This window comes from Echeneis naucrates, chromosome 11 (assembly GCF_900963305.1).
Source record: "Echeneis naucrates chromosome 11, fEcheNa1.1, whole genome shotgun sequence".
In the NCBI taxonomy this organism is placed as follows: domain Eukaryota; kingdom Metazoa; phylum Chordata; class Actinopteri; order Carangiformes; family Echeneidae; genus Echeneis; species Echeneis naucrates.
In genome coordinates, this window is record NC_042521.1 from 5,067,084 (window position 1) to 5,087,599 (window position 20,516).

General features: G+C 41.3%; 1 protein-coding gene across 4 annotated transcripts in view; it reads left to right on the forward strand.

Annotated features, from left to right (window-relative positions):
- The window catches only part of angpt1 (angiopoietin 1), a 45,610-nt gene extending 29,644 nt beyond the window's left edge, over positions 1–15,966 (forward strand). For all 4 annotated transcript variants that reach the window (XM_029514358.1, XM_029514359.1, XM_029514360.1 and 1 more), the window contains 4 exons: positions 334–435; positions 3,564–3,730; positions 12,209–12,339; positions 15,347–15,966. In XM_029514358.1, coding sequence (XP_029370218.1) covers positions 334–435; positions 3,564–3,730; positions 12,209–12,339; positions 15,347–15,510 — 564 coding nt within the window. In that variant the 3' untranslated portion in view covers positions 15,511–15,966. The remainder of the gene's footprint in view (positions 1–333; positions 436–3,563; positions 3,731–12,208; positions 12,340–15,346) is intronic.
- The last annotated feature ends 4,550 nt before the right edge of the window (positions 15,967–20,516 follow it).

Here is a 20,516-nt window from a genome sequence, read left to right on the forward strand (position 1 = left end):
CACGGACCTCCACTTTGATCCGCCAGAAACAAGGCTCTCTGTTGAAGAACATCTCTGGGGACTTGGTGAGGGATAAGGGAAAGGGACACAGTTATGTTGCATTTCCAAATATGATTCATGAAAGCTGGAAAAAGGAGTGTCTGAAATGAAATCGTTTTCCAAATGGCTCTTCGTTGTTTTTTAATGGCACTGAGAGTCATAGCTCAGTATGAGTTCACTCCTTTCGTGGTTATATTACATTTTTTGAATTGACCACGATCTATGGCTTCCTTCAGAGTTCCATGGCCTTAAAACATTTGTTTTTATCATGTTCCCAAATTTGCTCTTCTCAAGGTGTATTGCAACATGGAAACAGCCGGTGGGGGTTGGACAGTCATTCAACGCAGAGAAGACGGCAGCGTGGACTTTCAGAGAACATGGAAGGAGTACAAGATGGTGAGACATGATGAATACGCAGACACATACACACTCTCAGCATCCAGACACCCATCTCCATCCATTAGGCATAAATTACGAAATTGTGCAGTGAGTTAAACATCCTGTTAAAACAATACACTACTGCTGAGGGAATATGACAAACAGCATGGACTTTTTGGCCTTTTAAGCATGTTGAAAACAGTGAGAGAGGATCCGCTGATCCAAAGCCATTTGGAAGGCTTCAGCCAGATGCTATTCCTCTCGCAGCAACTGCTCCCCTGTCGTTTTTTGTGTTCCCAATATTGTCTACGGTGAGACAGTATTTGCTCCGCTCATCAAGCCAAAGCATCAGTGACATGCTGTTATTCTTCCTCCTTTCCAACAGGAAATTATTACCTAAATCTGAAAACAACACATTTGTTTAGTCTCTATATCCTGGTGGCGGCTGTTTCATCTGTTTGTCATCAAGGAGAAATCTGCACTTATTTGCATTAAGGGTGTTAACATTTCCAGCCTAAGCTGTGTTTGGATGGTAAATTGGGTTTATTATTGTAGCAGTTGCATTGCTGTGCAAGTCACCTGTGTATACCTTCCTCTAGCACACAGTTTATTGTTCAATGGACTCCACTGTTCATTCTATCCCCTGTAATATGCTTTCACTTTAATTATTTTCTCTCCCTCAACTGCTCTTGATGGATGACATGTTTGTGGGGCTTTACAAGCCAAAAAACTTCCACAGTGAACCAAACTAACATAATTAATCTTATTTCAATGAAGAATCTCAGCATCGGCTGTTTCCAAGGAAATATTTGTGCAGAGTTTTTTTGGATACATATCAACCGAACCAACTTATCAGCAGCATTTTGTAGAACGAGAGAAAACTCTGATTCATCAAACTGAGCTAAGTCTTTTGGGGTACAAAGAACAAAGTGAGTATTTTAAAAGGAAAGAAGGAAAAGACATGCAAATAAATAAAAGCGAAAACAGCACAGAGGAAGAAAATAAACACCACATGTGGTCCCCCCCCCAAAAAAAAAAAAAAAATAGGAACAGGTGTCCAGCCAGAGATCATGAATTTTGTTACAGCGCAGTTTACAGTAAGTGGACTTCTAATTTAACAGAGGAGTATAGCTGTTGGTCTCCTTGAAAAGACAAGATGAGATGGATGGACTTTATTGTGTTATTAAATTTCTCATTCTTGGGCTGCAGAGGCTGTGGTCTCCCATTTAATGTGCTTGGAGGGTTTGTAAATCTTTCAGTAAAACTTAGTTGTTGTCTCTTTGTGGGGCCACTGAGAGAATATTGGCAACAGGGAACAAGTGCACATAAAAATTTGCTCTAATGTTTGCAATTACATTACTTGGAAACTGCACATCACAAGAGACCTTCAATTTCAACAACTCTTCCATCTTATTAAAATGTGAAAATGATGCGCAATCTTTGCATGGCATTGGTAAGTGAAGTAAAGTAAAAACCAAGTGAAGTAGAGTAATTTAACAAGTACATTTACATTAACCAGTCGGCACGTGAACAAATTAACATCATGGTTAGTGACTGAAAACTAGTTTGAAAACGAGTGAATAGGTGCAAATGAGCGGGATAATAAAGTTAATACAAAGCGAGAGATAAGCAGTTTAAATAGTTACAAGTGTTTGTTAGAAGTGTGCTAAAACCTAAGTAAATATTGAAATAACCAAACGTAACAGAAGCATTTTAAGTGTCCACCTTCTGACAATCGACCAACGGAAACATCAACAATCCAGTTGCATGTAAAAGTTATTCCATCAATAGCCACATGTAACCAGTCGTTTGAAGATAATATCGATTTCTCAAGAACGTGATGGATGTGCAGGTTGTGTCGAAGTACGTCACATATAAAAAGTTGTGAGCCACTCTTCTAGAGCTTTGGACTCTTGCTGTAATTCTGGGTTTGTTTCTGTGCAAGTTGCTGGCATTTACATGGGTCTTTGTTTACAAAGACTTTGCACTCGGCCCAACAATATGACTCAACTGTCTTCTCGTCTTTTCTGAAGAGGAATGATGTAGATCAGGTTTGCGTGTGAAGAATTGCGAAGCACCGGAACTGCATAAGGGGAAAACTGTCAACATAGCTCGACTCCAAGCCTTTTTCTCCAGCCAGAGTTTTTGGTATAAACCACGATCTCAGTAGGAGGGATTGGACCGAGCTGAAAGCCAGTCAGAAGGGAACGTCTCATCAGTGAGTGAGATCAGATCAGAGAGAGACAGCAGGAGGAAAAAGGAGAGAAATCTGTAATGGGCCCCAGTAACTTTCTCTTCCACCCACTCAGCAGGACATGCCTCAGGCCCAAGGAATGCCCTATATTTACTTTCCCTCCTTCCTATTCCACATCACCACACACACTTAGCACAAACACAGACTTTTCTCTGACTTTGCCCTCCCTCTCTCCCAGTCTTTAATCGAGCGGTCCAGACCATCTTGTCAGAGCGCTAATGTCCTCCCCCTTTGAGAGAGTTCCCTCTGCAATCTGCTGCTCTTGCTGCTGTCAGAAGCACTTTGCCTGTGACCGGCAGCCACTCTGATCAAATATAAACCTTTGCAGTTGTTTGAAGTAGTGTCTCTGCACGTAGTATACATTTTAGGAGAGAAGCCTTTAAGTAATAATGAGTTTAACATGTGCGACTTAAGGAGAAGATGGTGCTGGAAAAAGGTGTGTGTCTATTTCAGCTGTTACCAATTTACACTCTTTATAGTGTAGATAGGTAAGTCTGTCCACATGAAGGATAAAGCCAGACCATACTTTAAAAACTGTATAAAATATGGCAATATTCAATGTGAGTCAAATATTTGGCTCGCCTGCAGTTCAGACAAATAAAAAAGATTGCTATGACAGGACTGAAATATTTCTGTTAGTGTATAAAACAGCCAATTTATTTATTATCCAGAGCCATTTGTTCTAATCGGATTTCTGATTGACGCCAAAATAATCGAGTAAATAAATGAAAAAATTCCTTCATATCCATTCCACGATTCTCGGTGTTGAGATTTTATCTTTCTGGGAACAGAGAGGAGAGGGCAATGAATAATCGTCTGGTTTATAATTTACAAAAAGGATTCTCAGAAGTATTTCCACGCTGATTATTGTGCTTCTCTTCTGTCACTGCAGGGATTTGGGAGCGTGTCTGCTGAACACTGGCTGGGGAACGAGTATGTTTACCAGCTGACCAGCCAGAGGCAGTACGCTCTCCGTGTAGAGCTGACAGATTGGGATGGACACCAGGCCTTCTCATTATATGACCGCTTCCAGATCGGCAGTGAGAAACAAAACTACAGGTAATACTGATATTGCTTCGATCAACAAAAGCCTCTTTTTTTGTTGTTGTTGTTTTTCTTTTTCTTTTTTTATAAGCATTTGTTCAGGCCAGGGAGCACACAGCCAGCCAAATTAAAATTTCATTTCAGCTTTTCATTGGAGCTGGGGAAACGTAGCTGTGATCAAAAACATCCTGGGATCTGGCTCAGTTTTTACAGAATTCGTTCATTTTCCACCGCTTATACTGGCGCATGGCTCCGTTGTTGAAAATTTTGATCAGTATGTTGCTCTATAACCTTGGCCCAGAGTGACTGTCTCAAGACGTACGGAGGGGACAGACATTCATGGTCTCCAGATGATCAATCCAAATGCTCTGACTCTTCCTCTAACATGTTGCTGACATCTGTGGTTTTGACAGAAGCCACTGTCCGATGTAACCGCCATGACATTTCAGTTTAATCTAAATTTAATTTATCCAGTATTTTGGATTCTTGTCTTTACAAAAAGCCTGTCAAGGAGGACAGGAATAGAAGAATACTCCTAAAGAAAGACAATGTGTCCAAAACTTTCTAAATGATTACAGATATGGTGAGTAACTGGGATTTCCAGGAACATAAATTGTGTCAATTCAGTTATGTAAGTGTGGTGAGACTTTTTCTCATTGCTAATTCTTTCCAACCCAAATGTATTCCCTATCATCATCTCCTCATTGTAAATTTTCCTTTGATTGACGCTCTGTCCTCACGTGTTGCAGGACAAAGGTTTCTGTTTTCTTTTGAGAGGGTTAATGATAACAGTCTTCAAACTATGACAGATGCTTGGCCTCCTCAGATGTGGAAAACTACTGCAAATTCCAGAGACTTCCAAGAAATCGTTGGCTTGAGAGCATGTCAGCCATCTCCAATTGTAACGGTTTTGGATGGTTGTCTCTCTGATAAAATGCCCCTTTAGTTGTGAAATGTTAGGCGCTCAGGTTTAAGTGACAAAATAAGGAATGAGATTCTGTATCTTAAAAGCTTGTACCTCAATCCTTCCATTCCTGTCACCCAAGCTCCTGGGAGTACCAAGGAATTCGAGCTACAAGTGTTTCCCTACAGCAGGGAGGCCATTCAGCTTGATGCCATATTTAATTTTCACAATCACCCTGCGATGAAAGGGGGTTTCACTTTACAAGGTTTCCATGTTGGGAAGTTTGTACCTGGAGTGGGATCTGTGGTTTTCCCTCAGGACTGGAGAAATGGATTTCACTCAAGCAGAAGAGATGATGTTTTTTTTTGGGAGGGGGGGGTTGAATTCCACGCACAATTGAACTTGTGTGGGACTGCAGTGAAATGATCAGATCTAACTCACCACCTTTCATCTTCGTTTCAGATCTTACTGCACTGATTTCTCAATGTGGCTCATAGATATGGAAATCCACAGTACAATATTTATTGGCTGAGCATCAAACCGCTTTTCTTCACACATGTTCAACATCCCTCACACTTAAACTTTTGTTGTTTTGAATTAGGAAAATAGGAATTGTTTTTGTTCTGCTGAAGCAAACATAGGGCATCCCTGGCCATCCTGCCCTGTTTTGGATGCACGTTCACCCTGACCCCTATAAATAGATTTGTTCTTGAAAAATGGTTGTGGTATGATAACCAACCATTGCTCCTCTGAAACACAGGCCAAAAGAAACTACATGGCCTGGTCCCAAAAGCACCGACGCCGCCACATCTTCTGTTCTTTCTGCTTTGGCACCTCCAAGCTTTTAAATGTCAAACAATCTGTGACAAGTTCTGCAGATTTCATTTATTGCCCCGAAACATCAGAGGTAGTAAGTGATATGGCTGATATTCAGTTAGTTTTGGATTGATTTCTGTCATTCGCAGTGGTTTACTGGAATAAAGTCTACGTCATCGCAGATCAGACAAACATTTACAGAGACCTCATATGGAATAGTGAATCTTGCTCTCTTTCTGTGTGTGTTTCTCTCTGTAACAGACATACACACACACACTGTAAGATGAAAAAAGCACAGAAATATATAAATAAAGCCATGGATACACAAACTCTCTACCAGAAAAAGTGAACAGGCCAAAATTGAACATGACTCACCATTTATCAGCAACAACATTAAGTCAAGCCAGGAGATGTGTAGCTGCCAGTTTCTTAGCTCCATCTACGGATAATATAAAACGGAAATTACTCAGCTAATGCATGGAGGTGTGCAATTATTCCTTTGTGACTTATAGGGTCTTAATCCTTCAAAAATTTAATAATGTAGACAGAATGAATGTCACATTTTATTACCAGCGTGCTTAAATTTTGGCACTGTCTTGTTGGCTTTGGACCCCTTAGTAACACTTAAAAATCACATGATTAAAATAAGGTGGCATTTCTGTTCACCCCTGGGTTCCATTTTGGTCAATATTTGCGTCTAAGAATGGAATGGAATGGAAACCCCCGGAGAATGTTTATACCCTTGCTTTTTTTAACATCTGGCAATGGCGTTGTTGTAGTTAATCGTAGAGATATTTCAATGGTTATTATGGGTCTTCTGTGTCCCAGGAAACCAATTCATTATTCAGTACCATTAGACGATTGGAGTTGTGTAAAAGCCTTTTTCACGAAGGCCATCCTTCCCTTGGGGAGTTTACCACCTCCATAAATAATAACTGATGTGAAAGTAGTAGAGCTTGTTAACACTGTACTGAGTTCAGCACTTACATTCAAGATGTACTGGGATTTATAAATAGAAAAAACTAATTTGATGGAACTCTATATTTCTGTATTCATTATCAGGCAGTTGCAGTTTCCTTAGTCTTATGAATAATATAGCTTTAGGTTTTTTAGGTTTCTATTCCTCAACGCAGACTTAGTAAAATAACAATGTCATGTATAGCAGGAAGTGCTGCAGTACAATAGCAGCCAAAATGAAAGAAAAATCTGCAGTCTGTCCAGTAGAAAGTGCCATCACAAATTTCATTTTAATGCAGCTATCTGAGTCTTGATGACAACATTTTGGAGGTGAATTTGGGTTGACCAAGTTCACACTGAACCACAGACTCATAACGTTGTGAAATGATCCCTTTTTTGTCATTGTGACTGAAGTCGCCATAATTGCAGAGGTTATGGCCCCCTATCATCATAGATAATTTGGTTGCCGCAAGGCTGCAGAAAAGCAAATAATAAAATCCAATATAACTTGATGATCTACAAATATTGTTCTAACAATAACCATCCATTCAACACATTCAGCTAATCACGCTCATTTTTCAAAGGAAAGAAAAAAACAGTTCTGAGTCAGGGGCAAAAAACATAGTACAGAATAACAAAAATTGCTTGTCACACAAAATTGAATTATCCAACTACAAACTGAACAACAGAAGAGTTGGCTCAAGGCCAGCTTAGTTGGGCTTGGTTGTAGAGACTTGAGAAGCATGAGTTGTATGAAGTATGACTTTTAGGTTTTGTTCATGGTACAACTTTTGGTGCCTGTAGTCTGATGAGGAGTGTACTGTTAACTTTCCTCCGCTACTAAGAATTTCATTTTTGTGTGTGGTGCTTGTCTACAATCCAAAAATCCATTCAGTTGAATATTTGAACAGGTTGAGGTTTATAGAGGACACCGATTGGTACAACTGTTCAAAGCTGCCCAGCTGCAAGAATAGACGGTTTATTTTTGAACAAACTATGACATGTTTATTCAATATCCCTCCATGTTCAGCCAGCCAAGTTCTTAAATGCAGTGATTTCTCCATACTGTGTGGTAATGGGCCGAATTCCCCATGGGATCAGATAGATCTAGCTTAGATGTTTTTCATGTGGGGATTTAGGAAAGGAATTGGCAAAGGTTTGGATTTCAAAACACAATGACTTTTATCTTTTCCAAGACTCACACTGTGATAATCTTAGATATCTGAAATTATTTCTACTTGAACCACATCCATGCAAGTTTCAAGTTCCACAGTTTCCTATTACAAACAATAATAATACTCTTTTTAATTCTAAATTTCTGATCGTGCACAAATACATCCCCAACTTCTGGTCCAATTTGAGCTTTTAACCACACTGCACCACATTCATCATTGAATGAATCCTGCTAGGTTGTCATGGAGACAAATCTGTTGACATGACAAACACGTTACAGTAGGAGTACGATGATATCAGCTGCTGAAGATCTGCAGATCAGTCTCTTTGACAGCTAAAAAACTGCTGGGCAGAAAGTCAGTAAGACGGCCTTTAGCTAACAAGTCTTTGGTCAGTTTACTAGATGAAACGTTGAACACCAATTTTCACCTTCATGTGGACGAACAAAACAGATTTCCATCTGATTTCTAAGGCAAGCGGCACTAAAGCAACAAATTCTGTCATGTACTTAACTGGTAACATACTTACTGGTATGTACTTAACTAGGCAATGGAGCACCTATCCACGATTTTTGCCTCTACAGTTTGTGGTGTGGGGGCCATTTGTTCAAATTCAGAGAGGTTTAATTGGGCAAAATTTCCCTCAAGCAGATGTCTTTGTAGGCTATAGGTCCGGAGAAGAAGCACAGCCCACCTATTAGTGACCTCTGGTGTAATGTCTGAGCTTTATGTATATAACACCCAGTGGCAAGAGGGCAGTCAAGCGGGTCTCAGTCAGCCAGACTGCACTGTGGCCTCACAGTAGGAAGCGAACCATTGGTCAGGGTGATTAACCTTTGCAATGGGCCAATCAGACTGCAGTTCAACAGACTAATGACTGCCAGGTGTGGAAAGCATGTCCTGGACTCTCAGCTGACTGCGTTGTTTCCTTTATGTAGGGAGATGAAAGAAAACAAGAGAGCCGAGCTTGGAGTGTCAGTCAGAAGATGACTGCAGCTGAGTTTCAAAAGAGATTTGTGCATATTATCCTGGTCGCTCACATCTTCGTTGTTGGTATTTTCAAAGACGAATCCCTTTAAATTCTCTTTCCCCATTTCTCCCAGCCTAAATGTTAGCCATGATAAGAGTTGGTTGAAGTGTCTATGATGAAGAAAAGTACCTTACTTTGTGTGTGAAGGTGTCCCTTTTTAAGGCATCTTCAGCGCTGGTGCATTTCTACAAATGCTAAAACTTATTTATACTTTTTAAAAACGCTTTCATGGGACAAAAGTTCCGAGGTAAGAAGGACAATGTGGCTATTTGAACATTTTTCCCTCCAGAGTGTCTTTGAACAACAGGAAATACTCCAATCATTGCTCTATACAAGTATTAAATGTTTTGACAATGTTTTACTCAGTGATAAAATGTCTGTAGCCCAGTTTTCCTTTTAAATAGACTCATTCCAGTCATCTGATTCCTCACCTGACCTCACTACATGTCATTTCCCACGTATACAGTTTGCAGCTGTAATGCTCCAGAGCATAGACTCATTATGACTGAAACTGAATCTCTATCAAAGCTTTGAGGCGTCGGTTCACCCAAATGACATTTGACAAAAAACATTTTCCCACTTAACCCTTCTGGGATTTAGTCATGCAAATAGTTTTGGTTTTATTGCCCAGGTTTTGTTGTATCATGCAGCGATGAAAGCACAACAAATGACAGAGGAAAGCCCTGACACATTATATTATTACACTTTCTAGAAATGAATAATGTTACGCAAGGTAAGTGTCAGACCTAAGAACAGTTTTCATTGGCCACAATGAAAGGGATTTTCTATACATCCTGTGTGTCCTGAATGCCTGGTTTCCTGAAAAACACACATTGTAAGTGTAAAGCAATTTTTATTCTAACTTTTTGGGGACAGAAATATGAACTACAATACTATTGTGCTCCCCCCTCAGACCTTATGGGGATATTTGTAGAAACAACAAACAATGTCATATCATATCACGACTTATTGTTTGGATGTTTTTTTCTACGCATATTTCTTATAAACCAGCAGTATTTCTACTACATTAACATTTAAGAGGCGGTATCAGTTTTTGCTTTCTAGAAAGAAAGTGAAAGCGACAGAACGAGGCTAATCTGCATTTGGTTTAAAAGTGGAACCAAGCTAGCCTCACTAACTAATCGTTAGAACCGAGTCTTAGGAGACATCACCTGTTGCTCACATTATTCCAATGACATGGAAGTAACCGCTCTTCCCTGGAGGTATCGTTGTGTGAAAGCTAATTACTCCTTTCACAGCTCAATATTTTGGTTACTAATGAGCCTCGACCAATTGCATCGCTAAATGACTTCAGCAGGAACAATCAGATTAGCATGCATTGCCTCTTAGGTTCCCGATACGCCTGACCAAATCTCTGTCCCCTGATACATTTCATTAGCATTAATTACCAAGCGCCTCCTCTCTCTCTCATGCTGTGTCCCTTTTTCTCTTTTATTCTTTGAAACAGTCCTCAGGAAGTGCATCTCTTCCTCTTGAGTTCATTACTTGGCCCATCTTTGGATTAGCCTACTTATCATCTAAGTGCATAATGGACCCTGACAGGAAAAACTGCAGATGTCAGTTGGATTGGGTATTGTAGGTCTCGTAAATAGCCAGTTCAGCCGGTAAACACAGCCACAGACTATTTAAAGCAGCCTGTCAAAAGTGTCATGGTGAAAATCTGTCTTGATGATGTGCCTTGGCGGCTTGTCAGCGCAACAGCGATCATAAGAGCTTTGGAAAATGGAGAGTGCATGTGCAACACAGCCTGGTCTTTATCAGAGCAGTAGCAGGCTTCATCTTTGACGTTGCACCTTCTACTCTTCGGAATTGGAAATTAGCTCATAGAAGTCATGCTGCCCGTAAGTGAGACAATGTGCTGGCATATTGGTTTGTTTTGAACTGCAGGATATATCCAAAGACAATGTTTGCGTAACAGACACCGGATAATAATTCAGCGTGTGTCATAGATCCTGGGCATTTATAAACAGACAAAAGTGCTTACGATATACTCACAGGTCCTTATCCAAACTTGCCATGTCCGCTGGTCATTTGGTGCCACTGATTAGTCACATGACTCACCTCACATTGTCGGATTACACGCAGTGGTATAATGGATTTAGTCAACTCCCCACTGAAAACCCTGCAGTCACACTTCTTACTCTGCTGTTCAAATCAACCATTTACACAGCTGTCCAAATACAGGAGTCTTTCGCATTAAACCACTCTGTTTCCCGGGGAGTCCGCAGTCTCTTTCTTCGAGATGTTCAAGCTGATGACTCGCAGCTACAAGCTTTTCAAAGGCTGTCAGCTGGAGGTGCACAAGGAGTGTGCAACATCTCCGAAATACATTCTGTATTTGTTACTTTCTCATTGGAAAACCAGAACCGGACGCAAAGTTCATCATCTCATAATAAGAGACCTCATTAGCGGGGTGCTGCAGTCCTGCTTTTTGGATGTGCCATCTCTTTTTATCAGGAAAGAGTGAAACAGAGAGCGTGAGGCGTGTGACATGACAGCAGAATAGGGAGTGTGTTCTAGAGCTGTCAAACAGATGTAAGAACTGCTTTTCCCACTCACACCAGGAGTGAGTTCACAGTGACATGTACGATTGGAAAAAACCTGCTTCTGTTGAGCACAGAATGTGTGAAAGAATTCACTTCCCACTAGCACTCAGGTAGATATGCTGTGTCTTTTGATAAACTATGGAATGAAACGACCTCACTGTCATTTATATCATATGGATATTTAGTAATTGACGATTCCTGGCAGATGGTGACTTGATGATAACATCTGTCCATTCACTCCTGCTGGAGGCTGCCTGCACTGTACTATCAACACAACCACGTTCTGTCTGAAGTCCAATTTGAATCCACCACAGACATTTTAAAAATTATCGTTTGAGACTTCCTTCATTATTCGCGTCACAAAGAACCTTTATATGCCCAGAAAATGATGTATTTTCCAGGATTTGTACTGCAGTGACTTTGACATAAAATATTTCTGCTCTGTAAGCAGAAAAATGCAGTTGTGTTTATGTTTTCACTAAGGTAAACTAACTTCTTGAAAAGAGGAAGAGAATTAGGGTCTGTTTACTTAAACACACAAAGAGAAGACGAGGAGAAATATTGCTGACTTGGAGGCTGAAGATCCACCGATACATCTTTGCATGGATGATTGGTTAAACAGGCCACATATTGTCTTTAGCTGTTAGAAGTCAGGATTTACTGATTTACCCGATTTGTTGTCGTGGTGTAAATTGACTTTTTGTGACCTAGCAGATGGAAATGTGATTTCCAGACATTCCTTGTAGTACATGCCCTTTTCTCCCTCGGTCTGTCTCTCACTTTTCATATGTAACTCTTTCAAACACTCCTTTTATTTAATTCTTCACTTTATAATCTGCCTGTCCGGTTAATGTTGTTCCAGGTGTTCTATACATACTCAATCACAACAAAAAAATAAATATCTCTCCGGAGTCTCTCTTTTCAACATGTTATGTCTTCTTGCTGTCTTTATTGCTTACACTGCTCACACCGCACATACTCACCTCTCCCAACCTTTTCTCCCTCCCCCGATGACTCCCTCCTCTTCCTCCTCCTGATGTGTTTCAGACTGTTCCTGAAAAGCCACAGTGGGACCGCAGGCAGACAGAGCAGTCTAGTAATCCACGGAGCAGACTTCAGTACCAAGGACATGGACAATGACAACTGCCTGTGCAAGTGCGCCCTCATGCTTACAGGCGGTAGGTGCAGCAACAAGCTACGCTCATGGCACAATAAAAGAAAAACCCCCATGTTTATGGTTAAGTCAGATTTATTCGAACTTATTTGTGTAGTTCACCAAAATAATCGCCAAAGGAACAGCTAAGATCGCATCGTTTTCATCAAATCCAACGACAAATCGTCGTTTCGTATGGTGTCTCTGCTCCCAGCTTGAGTCACTGGCTGCCACTACCACTCTACATTTGTGTTGATATTTATGATTTGATATTTTCCCTGCAGCGTGGCAGGGCACTTTTTGGGTTCTGAAGTGCCATTGCGGGCTGGCCTTTGAATCTTTGTTTTATTTCTCACTGTAAATTTGGTTAACCTGGTTTAGGTTTTGTTTGGGTTTGTCACTCCCAGACTTGTGTAATTTTACTATGAGTAATAGGAAGTGGCTACAACTTGTACAGAAAAGTTCTAACCATTTGTCTTCATATTACTTTGGAGACATACAGTTTATTTTCAAAGAAAATGGATCCATGGTCTAAGCCCTCCAACTGCCCTTCCAAAAACTATTTTCTCCGACTGGCTTTGTGGCCAAACCCTACAATGTTCATGGCCCACTCATTGGCTCAATTCATTATGATAAAAACCTGCTCCATGGGCTAAAGTGACCACTTATACATCTATCTGCACCTAATAGGCCAGACTCTATATCCCAAGTTGCACTGTGGTTGGAAACGAGTGTAATGTAAAAATCCGTGGGTGCGGCACCAAGTGTCAAAGAGATTTAAAGTGACTCCTACTTCTCCTGCTGTGTAAGTAGAACCCAGTGACTCTAGCTGTCACCTCATGGCACTCCACTGCTGTGGAGTCCTGACCTGGTACTAATCAAGCATTTCTAAGAGCAGATTTAAGATCAGCGTTACCTCTTAGGTCATTGGGAATATAGCGACTTCAAGGGAACTGGCATATGATCGCTGATCAACACCCCTTCTCCTCTGGATTCATAGACTAACTATGGACAGCCATGAAGGAGAGGCATGACAACATGTAGCCTGAGTCGAGGCTGGTCAGAACTGAACCAGATATAATATACACAATACAATTTGGATTTATTTACTGCATATGCAAGAGCAGGGCTGAAATTAAATGACGTAAATGTCTGGAGTATACAAGAGGCAAATACTTCTCTGCTACATTTAAGAGGAGAACCACAGCATGGCATGTTAAGAATATGGAGGAGGATCTAATACGGACACACACAATGTATATATTTACCAAGCAGCAGAGCATACAGTAGGGATAAAATACTGACAGCAGGAGGAAGGGGGGATCCCTTTATCTGTTTTTGCTCTTTTCCTTCTTTCACAAGTCATTAAAAACCTCTAGCCTGGAAACAGATAGAACACTTCTCATAAATCCCAAACCATTGCTGCTGTGTGTATTAAATATTTATGTGTGTGACAGCGGTTGTCTGGTCTGTGGTTTATCAACAGGCAAGAGGTGGTGAGTAGGAGACACAGCATCATGGATGCTAGTTGTGTACTTCCCGACTGTACACTATGAGCTGCAGCCTCTATTGTCAGCTCACCGAGATTCATTTTTTTTATTTAGTGGTTGTATTTGGCCACTCAGGTGTAACAGGAAAACAGTACTGACATAAGATTACTGTACCTTTAAATTTGAAATGACTACGGCTGTAAAACTGAACAAGAACAATAAAAAGTGAGGAAAAACCAAAAAGTCACACAAAAAAAAAAACCCCTAAAAACCTTAGAGCTGAGGGAACGCTGTAGATCGGGCTTTCAGATTCAATTGACTTTGGTCACCTTGGGCGGTGTGTTTCATATCAAGCACAGTCATTCATTCCAACTGGAAACATTCACCACAGCAGCTTTAACCTTTCAAAACGCTGGTGCTGGTACAAAGACACCAGGTGTGGTGTCTCCTCTGACACAGTTCTCCAGCCTGAGGACTAGTTCTCCTTGAATTTCATGTAAAAATAATTAAAACAGTGCAAGTTCAATTTCATATTCAACTCCCACCGGAGCTGGTATTTTGAAATTATGTGACGTTTTGGAAATCTAAGTAGAGTTACACCAGTTTCTGTGCTGCGCCGTCTTCATGTCTTTTGATGAAGCAGCAATCAAGTGTGAAATTTATATCTGTGTGATCCACGCCAGCAATGAGCAGAATATTGGCCCTGAATGTTGAAATGTCACACTGTGGCCAGCAGTGGTATTCAGTTCTGTCAGAAGAGGAAAGTGAAGTGCTGCCATCTGTCAGTCTGACTGACAGATGCCATGCCTCGCATATGTTCTATATCTGACTGTACCAGTGAGACTGTGTCAACCACAGCAGATATGAGAAACTGATGAGATATAACTAGGATGGATTACATTTTATGTCCAGTATATATTGGCTGGCTCTCCATATGAGTGAAACAGCCCATGAAGTATAAAGGTGCTAAACCATTGTCACAGCCCTTGTAAACAGTCGGTGACATTTCAAAACCAATTCTGAAATAGGCAGGAAGCCAAAATGTGGCGTAAGTTGCATATTAAAAAATGTCCCCTGAGTCCCAGAATATCTGCTCCGTCTTTCAATAACAGATGTGTTTCAGGGAAATCTTTAAATGGGAAGAGAAGAAACGTTTCCCTCATGCCATTTACTGCTCCGACGTCCCCTGTTGCTAATGCACATTCACTCTTTGCTTTAAATAGACAGCGGCGCAAAACGTGTTCAGCGACAGGTACTGGCACGTCGTTGAACCCGGTGACAGTAACACATTGAGCAGATAGCAGTGAAATGGTGTCTGAATTACTGGCACGGAGGAGTGGGAGAGGCCATGGGAACATTTCAACCTTTACCAAGGACAGAATTTATGATTGAGGTGCCTTCATCAATACCACAACGAAACAAGTAGCCCGCTTCAGTGTCCTTTATCTGGAGTTATACATTTACTCAGATGACGGACGACAGAACTGCCCAGTTCTTTAATCCGACAATGTGGCCTCATCTGTGTCCCTGTTCTGTCTTCAGGTTGGTGGTTCGACGCTTGTGGCCCGTCCAACCTTAACGGCATGTACTTCACACAAGGACAGCACATAGGCAAGTTAAACGGTATCAAGTGGCACTACTTCAAGGGCCCGAGCTACTCGCTACAAGCCACAGCCATGATGATCCGTCCGCTGGACTTCTCTTAGTCGTCTGAACTCATGAACCTTCAACTTCTGAACGACTATGTAGCACATTAGAGGGACGCCTCTTATTTTATCCGCTCGTCTCATCTCATTTCACTGGCCCCCGGGAGTCATCCAGTAAATCGTTTTATTCACCCTGGTTTCACCAGAGCTGCTGATCCTTCTGTGCTACTGTTGCTTCATAACCTTTCCCCTCATTGAGCTGAAAAGCAGCTGTGGGGGAGGAAGACTGAGAACGATGTGCTTCACCTGAACTGATTTCTCTTCCAAAACCACATTCAGACACGTTTGCGGACAAATGTGCTCAGGTGCGTTCTCTGTGCACGTCGAGCACTGTATAAGATCAAGATGTCAGCACACGTAGTTTCCATTTTCAAGGGGACCCGTGCCGAAATAATACAGAGGACTTGAACTCTCCTGAATGCGAAGCAGCTGTCAGAGAGCAGCAGTGACTCTTAACCTGCAGGAGAGAACATATCTGGAACGCTTGAGAGAATGAGAGACATGTTTGTTGTCTTTTTTTTTTTTTTTATTCAATTGTTGCTCACAGAATACAGCTCATAAATATTGCAACTGTGTTATATTTTTACAACTATTTTTGTTACTCCAACTTTATACGATATCTAAAGTGAGATAAAAATGTCTTTTGTACTGTACGGCGTATAATGAATTTCTATCTGCATCATGTATCACACAGTTTTGAAGTGACCTTGAATTCGAGTGATGATCGGTAATAGCTACGAGGGTCACTTGCAGCGTTTGCTGGCAGTTACAGACTCGCTGTCCTCGCAGAGCGTGATTATTTTTAGAGTTCAAGATGTGAGGTTATTATTGGATTAGATTCTGGACTCAGATCCTTTTGCCTTTATTATTGGCTGAGAAACATCCAGCACCTGCCAAGGTTCAGATTTTGAGTGATCACCTTACCTCTGCTGAACAACAAAAGCAGGGACATTAATTCAGTGGAATTTAATTTGAGGTTTGTTACACTTACAGTGTGTGTGTGCGGGGGTTAGAAAATGCACATTTCCATGTACAAGTAATTGATGTTTTCAGATGCATGCAGCATATTCCCAAATGTAATGGTGGTGTACGACGTCGTGAACCTTCTGTAATCACCTGTCAGATGTAGATGCTTATATTAAGCTGGCGTCCGGTGCTGTATCATCAGTCACAAACATTTAGAGGACATGAAAAGAAAACTCCTCCACGTCTGGTCCTGTCAGTTTCCTCAGATTCTGACCTCTGACTTTCAGACAAACAGCAGATCATTAAGACAAGTTACATCCAAAATATCTTTTAAAGACATATTATTGTATTACATGGTAAGACGCTGCAGCCAATTTCTGTTTTTCGTCAATTCAGCTTAGGGGGGAAAAAAGAAAGAAAAAACAAGCCAGCGTTGGATATGACGCATGAAATTAATGATTCCACCAAGTGATCCGTGTGAACACATATTTTATATCCTCCTGCTTATAACAACAGAATCTACTGTGGAGTATTTACTAAAGGTACATGCGGCAAGAAGATAAGTAAGTGTATCTGGAACTTGTATAACTATAATTGACATGTTTATTAGCATACTAAAATTGTATAATTTAATGTGTGTATGTAAATCAGCTTTCCTGAGGAAGGCCAATTTTATTTTATTTTAAATTTTTTTTCTGTTTATCCTCTGCCAGAAGTACAATGGTGTTTTGAAGTTGAGCATAAAACGTAGGAGTTAAGATAATAACCCTGGAGAAATGTGCCTTTGATAACTCTGCTTTTACCTCAGTCAGTTCTAGATTTGCGGATTTATTTAAACATCTTTTGTAACATGTGGTCAGTGTTGTGGTACTAGATTAAATAAAAGAGCATGTGATGCACTAATGTTTTCAATCTGCGTTTAGGCTGCACTTTTTGAGCCCGAAATGATGCGATGATAGACGAAGATTTAAACTGTGGACTCCCAAGGTTTGCTCCATCTTTCTCTAAGCAGACACACTAACTTTAAAAAAAAAAAAAAAAAAAAAAAACTTTCATGATAACATCTTCAGCATCAGTTTAAGTCTTCCTGGACTGTACTGTGTGTTGCACAAAGCAAGTTTATTGGCGCAGAAAGAGAAGAGATAAATCAGGTAGATAAACGGACACGGTCTCTTCCGTCTTTTTCAGGATCGAACCAGATGGTGCAGAGATTAGGACCCCCACCCGCCGAGTAGGTGGAGAGGCTATTGTCTCGAGAGGTGACTCGCTCTGCTTGCTCGCAAGTGGCAATGACAGATTGCCAAAGTGTCAAAGGATGTTGTCGGGACCTGTAGTGCGTCTTCATAGTTGACATTCCTGGGCCTAATCAAAGGTTAAACAAATTACCACAGCCTGCAGACCGCTGCGTGTCCTTCAGCGTCTGCGCTGACCCAACACCCTCGCTGGAATGCATTTCATAGAGAGTCTCAGGCAGGAGGCTGTGAAGTGGGTCCGCTCAAGCTGGCCAACACCCATGTGGGTCTTCAGCTTTGTCCTTTGTTGGTTGTGAGGACAGGAGGTACTGAAAGCCACTTCTAAACTCCGGGGAAGTTTTGTCTCCCCTGGACATTCTTGTCATCCCGACACACACACACACACACACACACGCACACATGCAGGCCAGCTCCTCACATCCAAAGCTACGTCCCCGTCTGAAAGTGGATCCTTTCCTGTTAACAGAGGAAGAGCTGAGGGCTGCTGAGCCGATGAGACTCCCACTGGGAAGTGGGGGGGCCCCAGGCTGCACGCAGACGGACAGCGTTGGACGACGACCAAATCAGATACTACAGAATACAGTACCTGCAGTATGGACTCTCAGGGCCCTCGAATCCCCAGAGAGACCACCTGCTCATGTGGAAATGAATACAATTATTGAGGAGACAAAGATAGAGGAAGTGAAAGTAAAAATAGAGCATGTCCTCAGCCTTTGCTCATTCACATAAATTATTTGTGTAGCCGATCTGTTTTAGCACAGACTGTTATAATTTGATACCTGCAGGATCGGAGCCAGCAGGAGACAGAAAAAAAGTTGCATTGTGCGCGCACTAAATTAGTGATTTCATTCACTGGACCAAAAAGCTGCTGTTTGTCACCAGAAAAGAAAACATGGGATCAGTATCTGTGAAACATCTCATCGACACCACAGGACTGAACAAAAAAAAAAAAAGAACAGCAGCTGCTGCATGAAAGGAGGTGTAACGGATCAGTGAACTCCTGTATACACTCCAGGGTTGTTAGACTGAAGTCTGGGTTTTATGGACCCGAAAAGGCAGCACACAGGTCCACATACTTCCGTTCATCCCAGTTTATGAACCAAATCCGGATGTAGGCAGGTTATGGAAAACTGTGTGAGTAGCCAAGAAAAGCCTTTCTTTGGTCCTCTGCCAGGAAGTGGTTGGTTTTATTTTTATTTTATTTATTTATTTATTTATTTATTTTTTACACCCTGGACATGTCTATCTTACACAAAGTGGCAGTCTCCTTCGCCCCTTTGATTCATTGGTTTTAAATCTTTTCCACCTCTCCAAGTCGTGAAGCATCACCTTCTCTCTGAAGTAACTTCACTGGCTGCACCCGCTCTGGTCCAATCCCCATCCCGTTGCAAATGAGCGGCAGGGTTAACAAACCTGAAGGAAAATGGCTGAAAGTCGCGGGTGTTATGGATTTATGTTAAAACAGGGTTTATACAAACTTCAGCCACGATGAACTGAAGAGGTGGAGCTGACCGGCTCAGGTCGCTGTTTCTGGTGCTGTCTTTCGATCATAGGGTAGCTGCCCCGCTTCTTTTAGGCCATAGTTTAAACACTGAACATCATGCTGCATCGAAAATGTTCAGCTAATAAATCAAACCAGAAATAGTCCGTTTTCACTCAGACCTCTGGAGTCACCTCCCAAGGGTCATTAGATAGATCCAGGTTCAGGGTTCTCGCCAGCATTGGCTTCTTCTGTGTTTATGCTGCTGTGCCGGCGACGGCCCGGGCCAGAGCCATTATGTTTGTCCATCCCGCAAACATGATACCTCAGCAACTCTGAGAGGGAATTTCTTCAGATTTCAGAAAAGGTCACTGTGATCACACAAAAATTTCATGGACTAACTGAAATGTAAACCTGCGAGACACACAACTTAAATTTTATCTGCAATGATGGTTGAATTTGTTGTTTTGTCTTATAGAGTTTTTGCAGTTTCGCAACTGTCTCCAGTAAATGCTGGAAGGCCATCACTTATCTTCAGTTTGTCCAATTACGTGTATAATTGTGACTTTTTTTTTTTTTCCAGAAGACCTCAATTTTTGGCTCTCTGTGACAGTGACATCATTTTGTCTGCGTTAAAATGAATGACCTGTTGTTGAATGTTTTCATGTTGCGGGGCAATCGCTGAGAGCAGCAACAAAGAGGAACAATGTTCTTGGCGTAGAATCAACCGCTGATGAAGCAAAGCGTTTTAAGGAGCTGCCACCACACGAAGCATGGCGCTAAAAGAGCAGCTGGTAATGAACTCACGCATTAATCAAAAGCAAGTTGACCTGAAATCATTCCATTAAATGTTGACATCAGTGCGTGCGCTTCCAAGTCATTCTTTGCAGTCCCTGCAGATTTATGAAGAGTTCGACTGCACACAAGGAGAATTGCAGTTTTTCTTCAATATCAAGATATCACATTGATGCATTTTGGTGATTTCCAAATGTAGAAAGTTGTACGAACTACCAAAAGCTAATTTCTATCTATCATCTTGACCTCAGTAATAGAAATGGTTACCGTTTATTATCAGTTTAACAGATGTTCTGTCCAACTGTGGAGAGGAAAAAGCCAGGTGATTATTTAACTTGCAATTACAAAGCAATTTTGGAATTTTGCAATGCTGGTTTTGAGCAGAAACTCTTGCGGCTTAGCAAAATAAATGGAGTAAAATAAGAATGTAAACGTGAGCTGAGGTGAGAAAACACAAAGGGAGCGGAATATGAGTGATGGTGTGTGGGAGGCAGAATGACGCTTGGTGTACA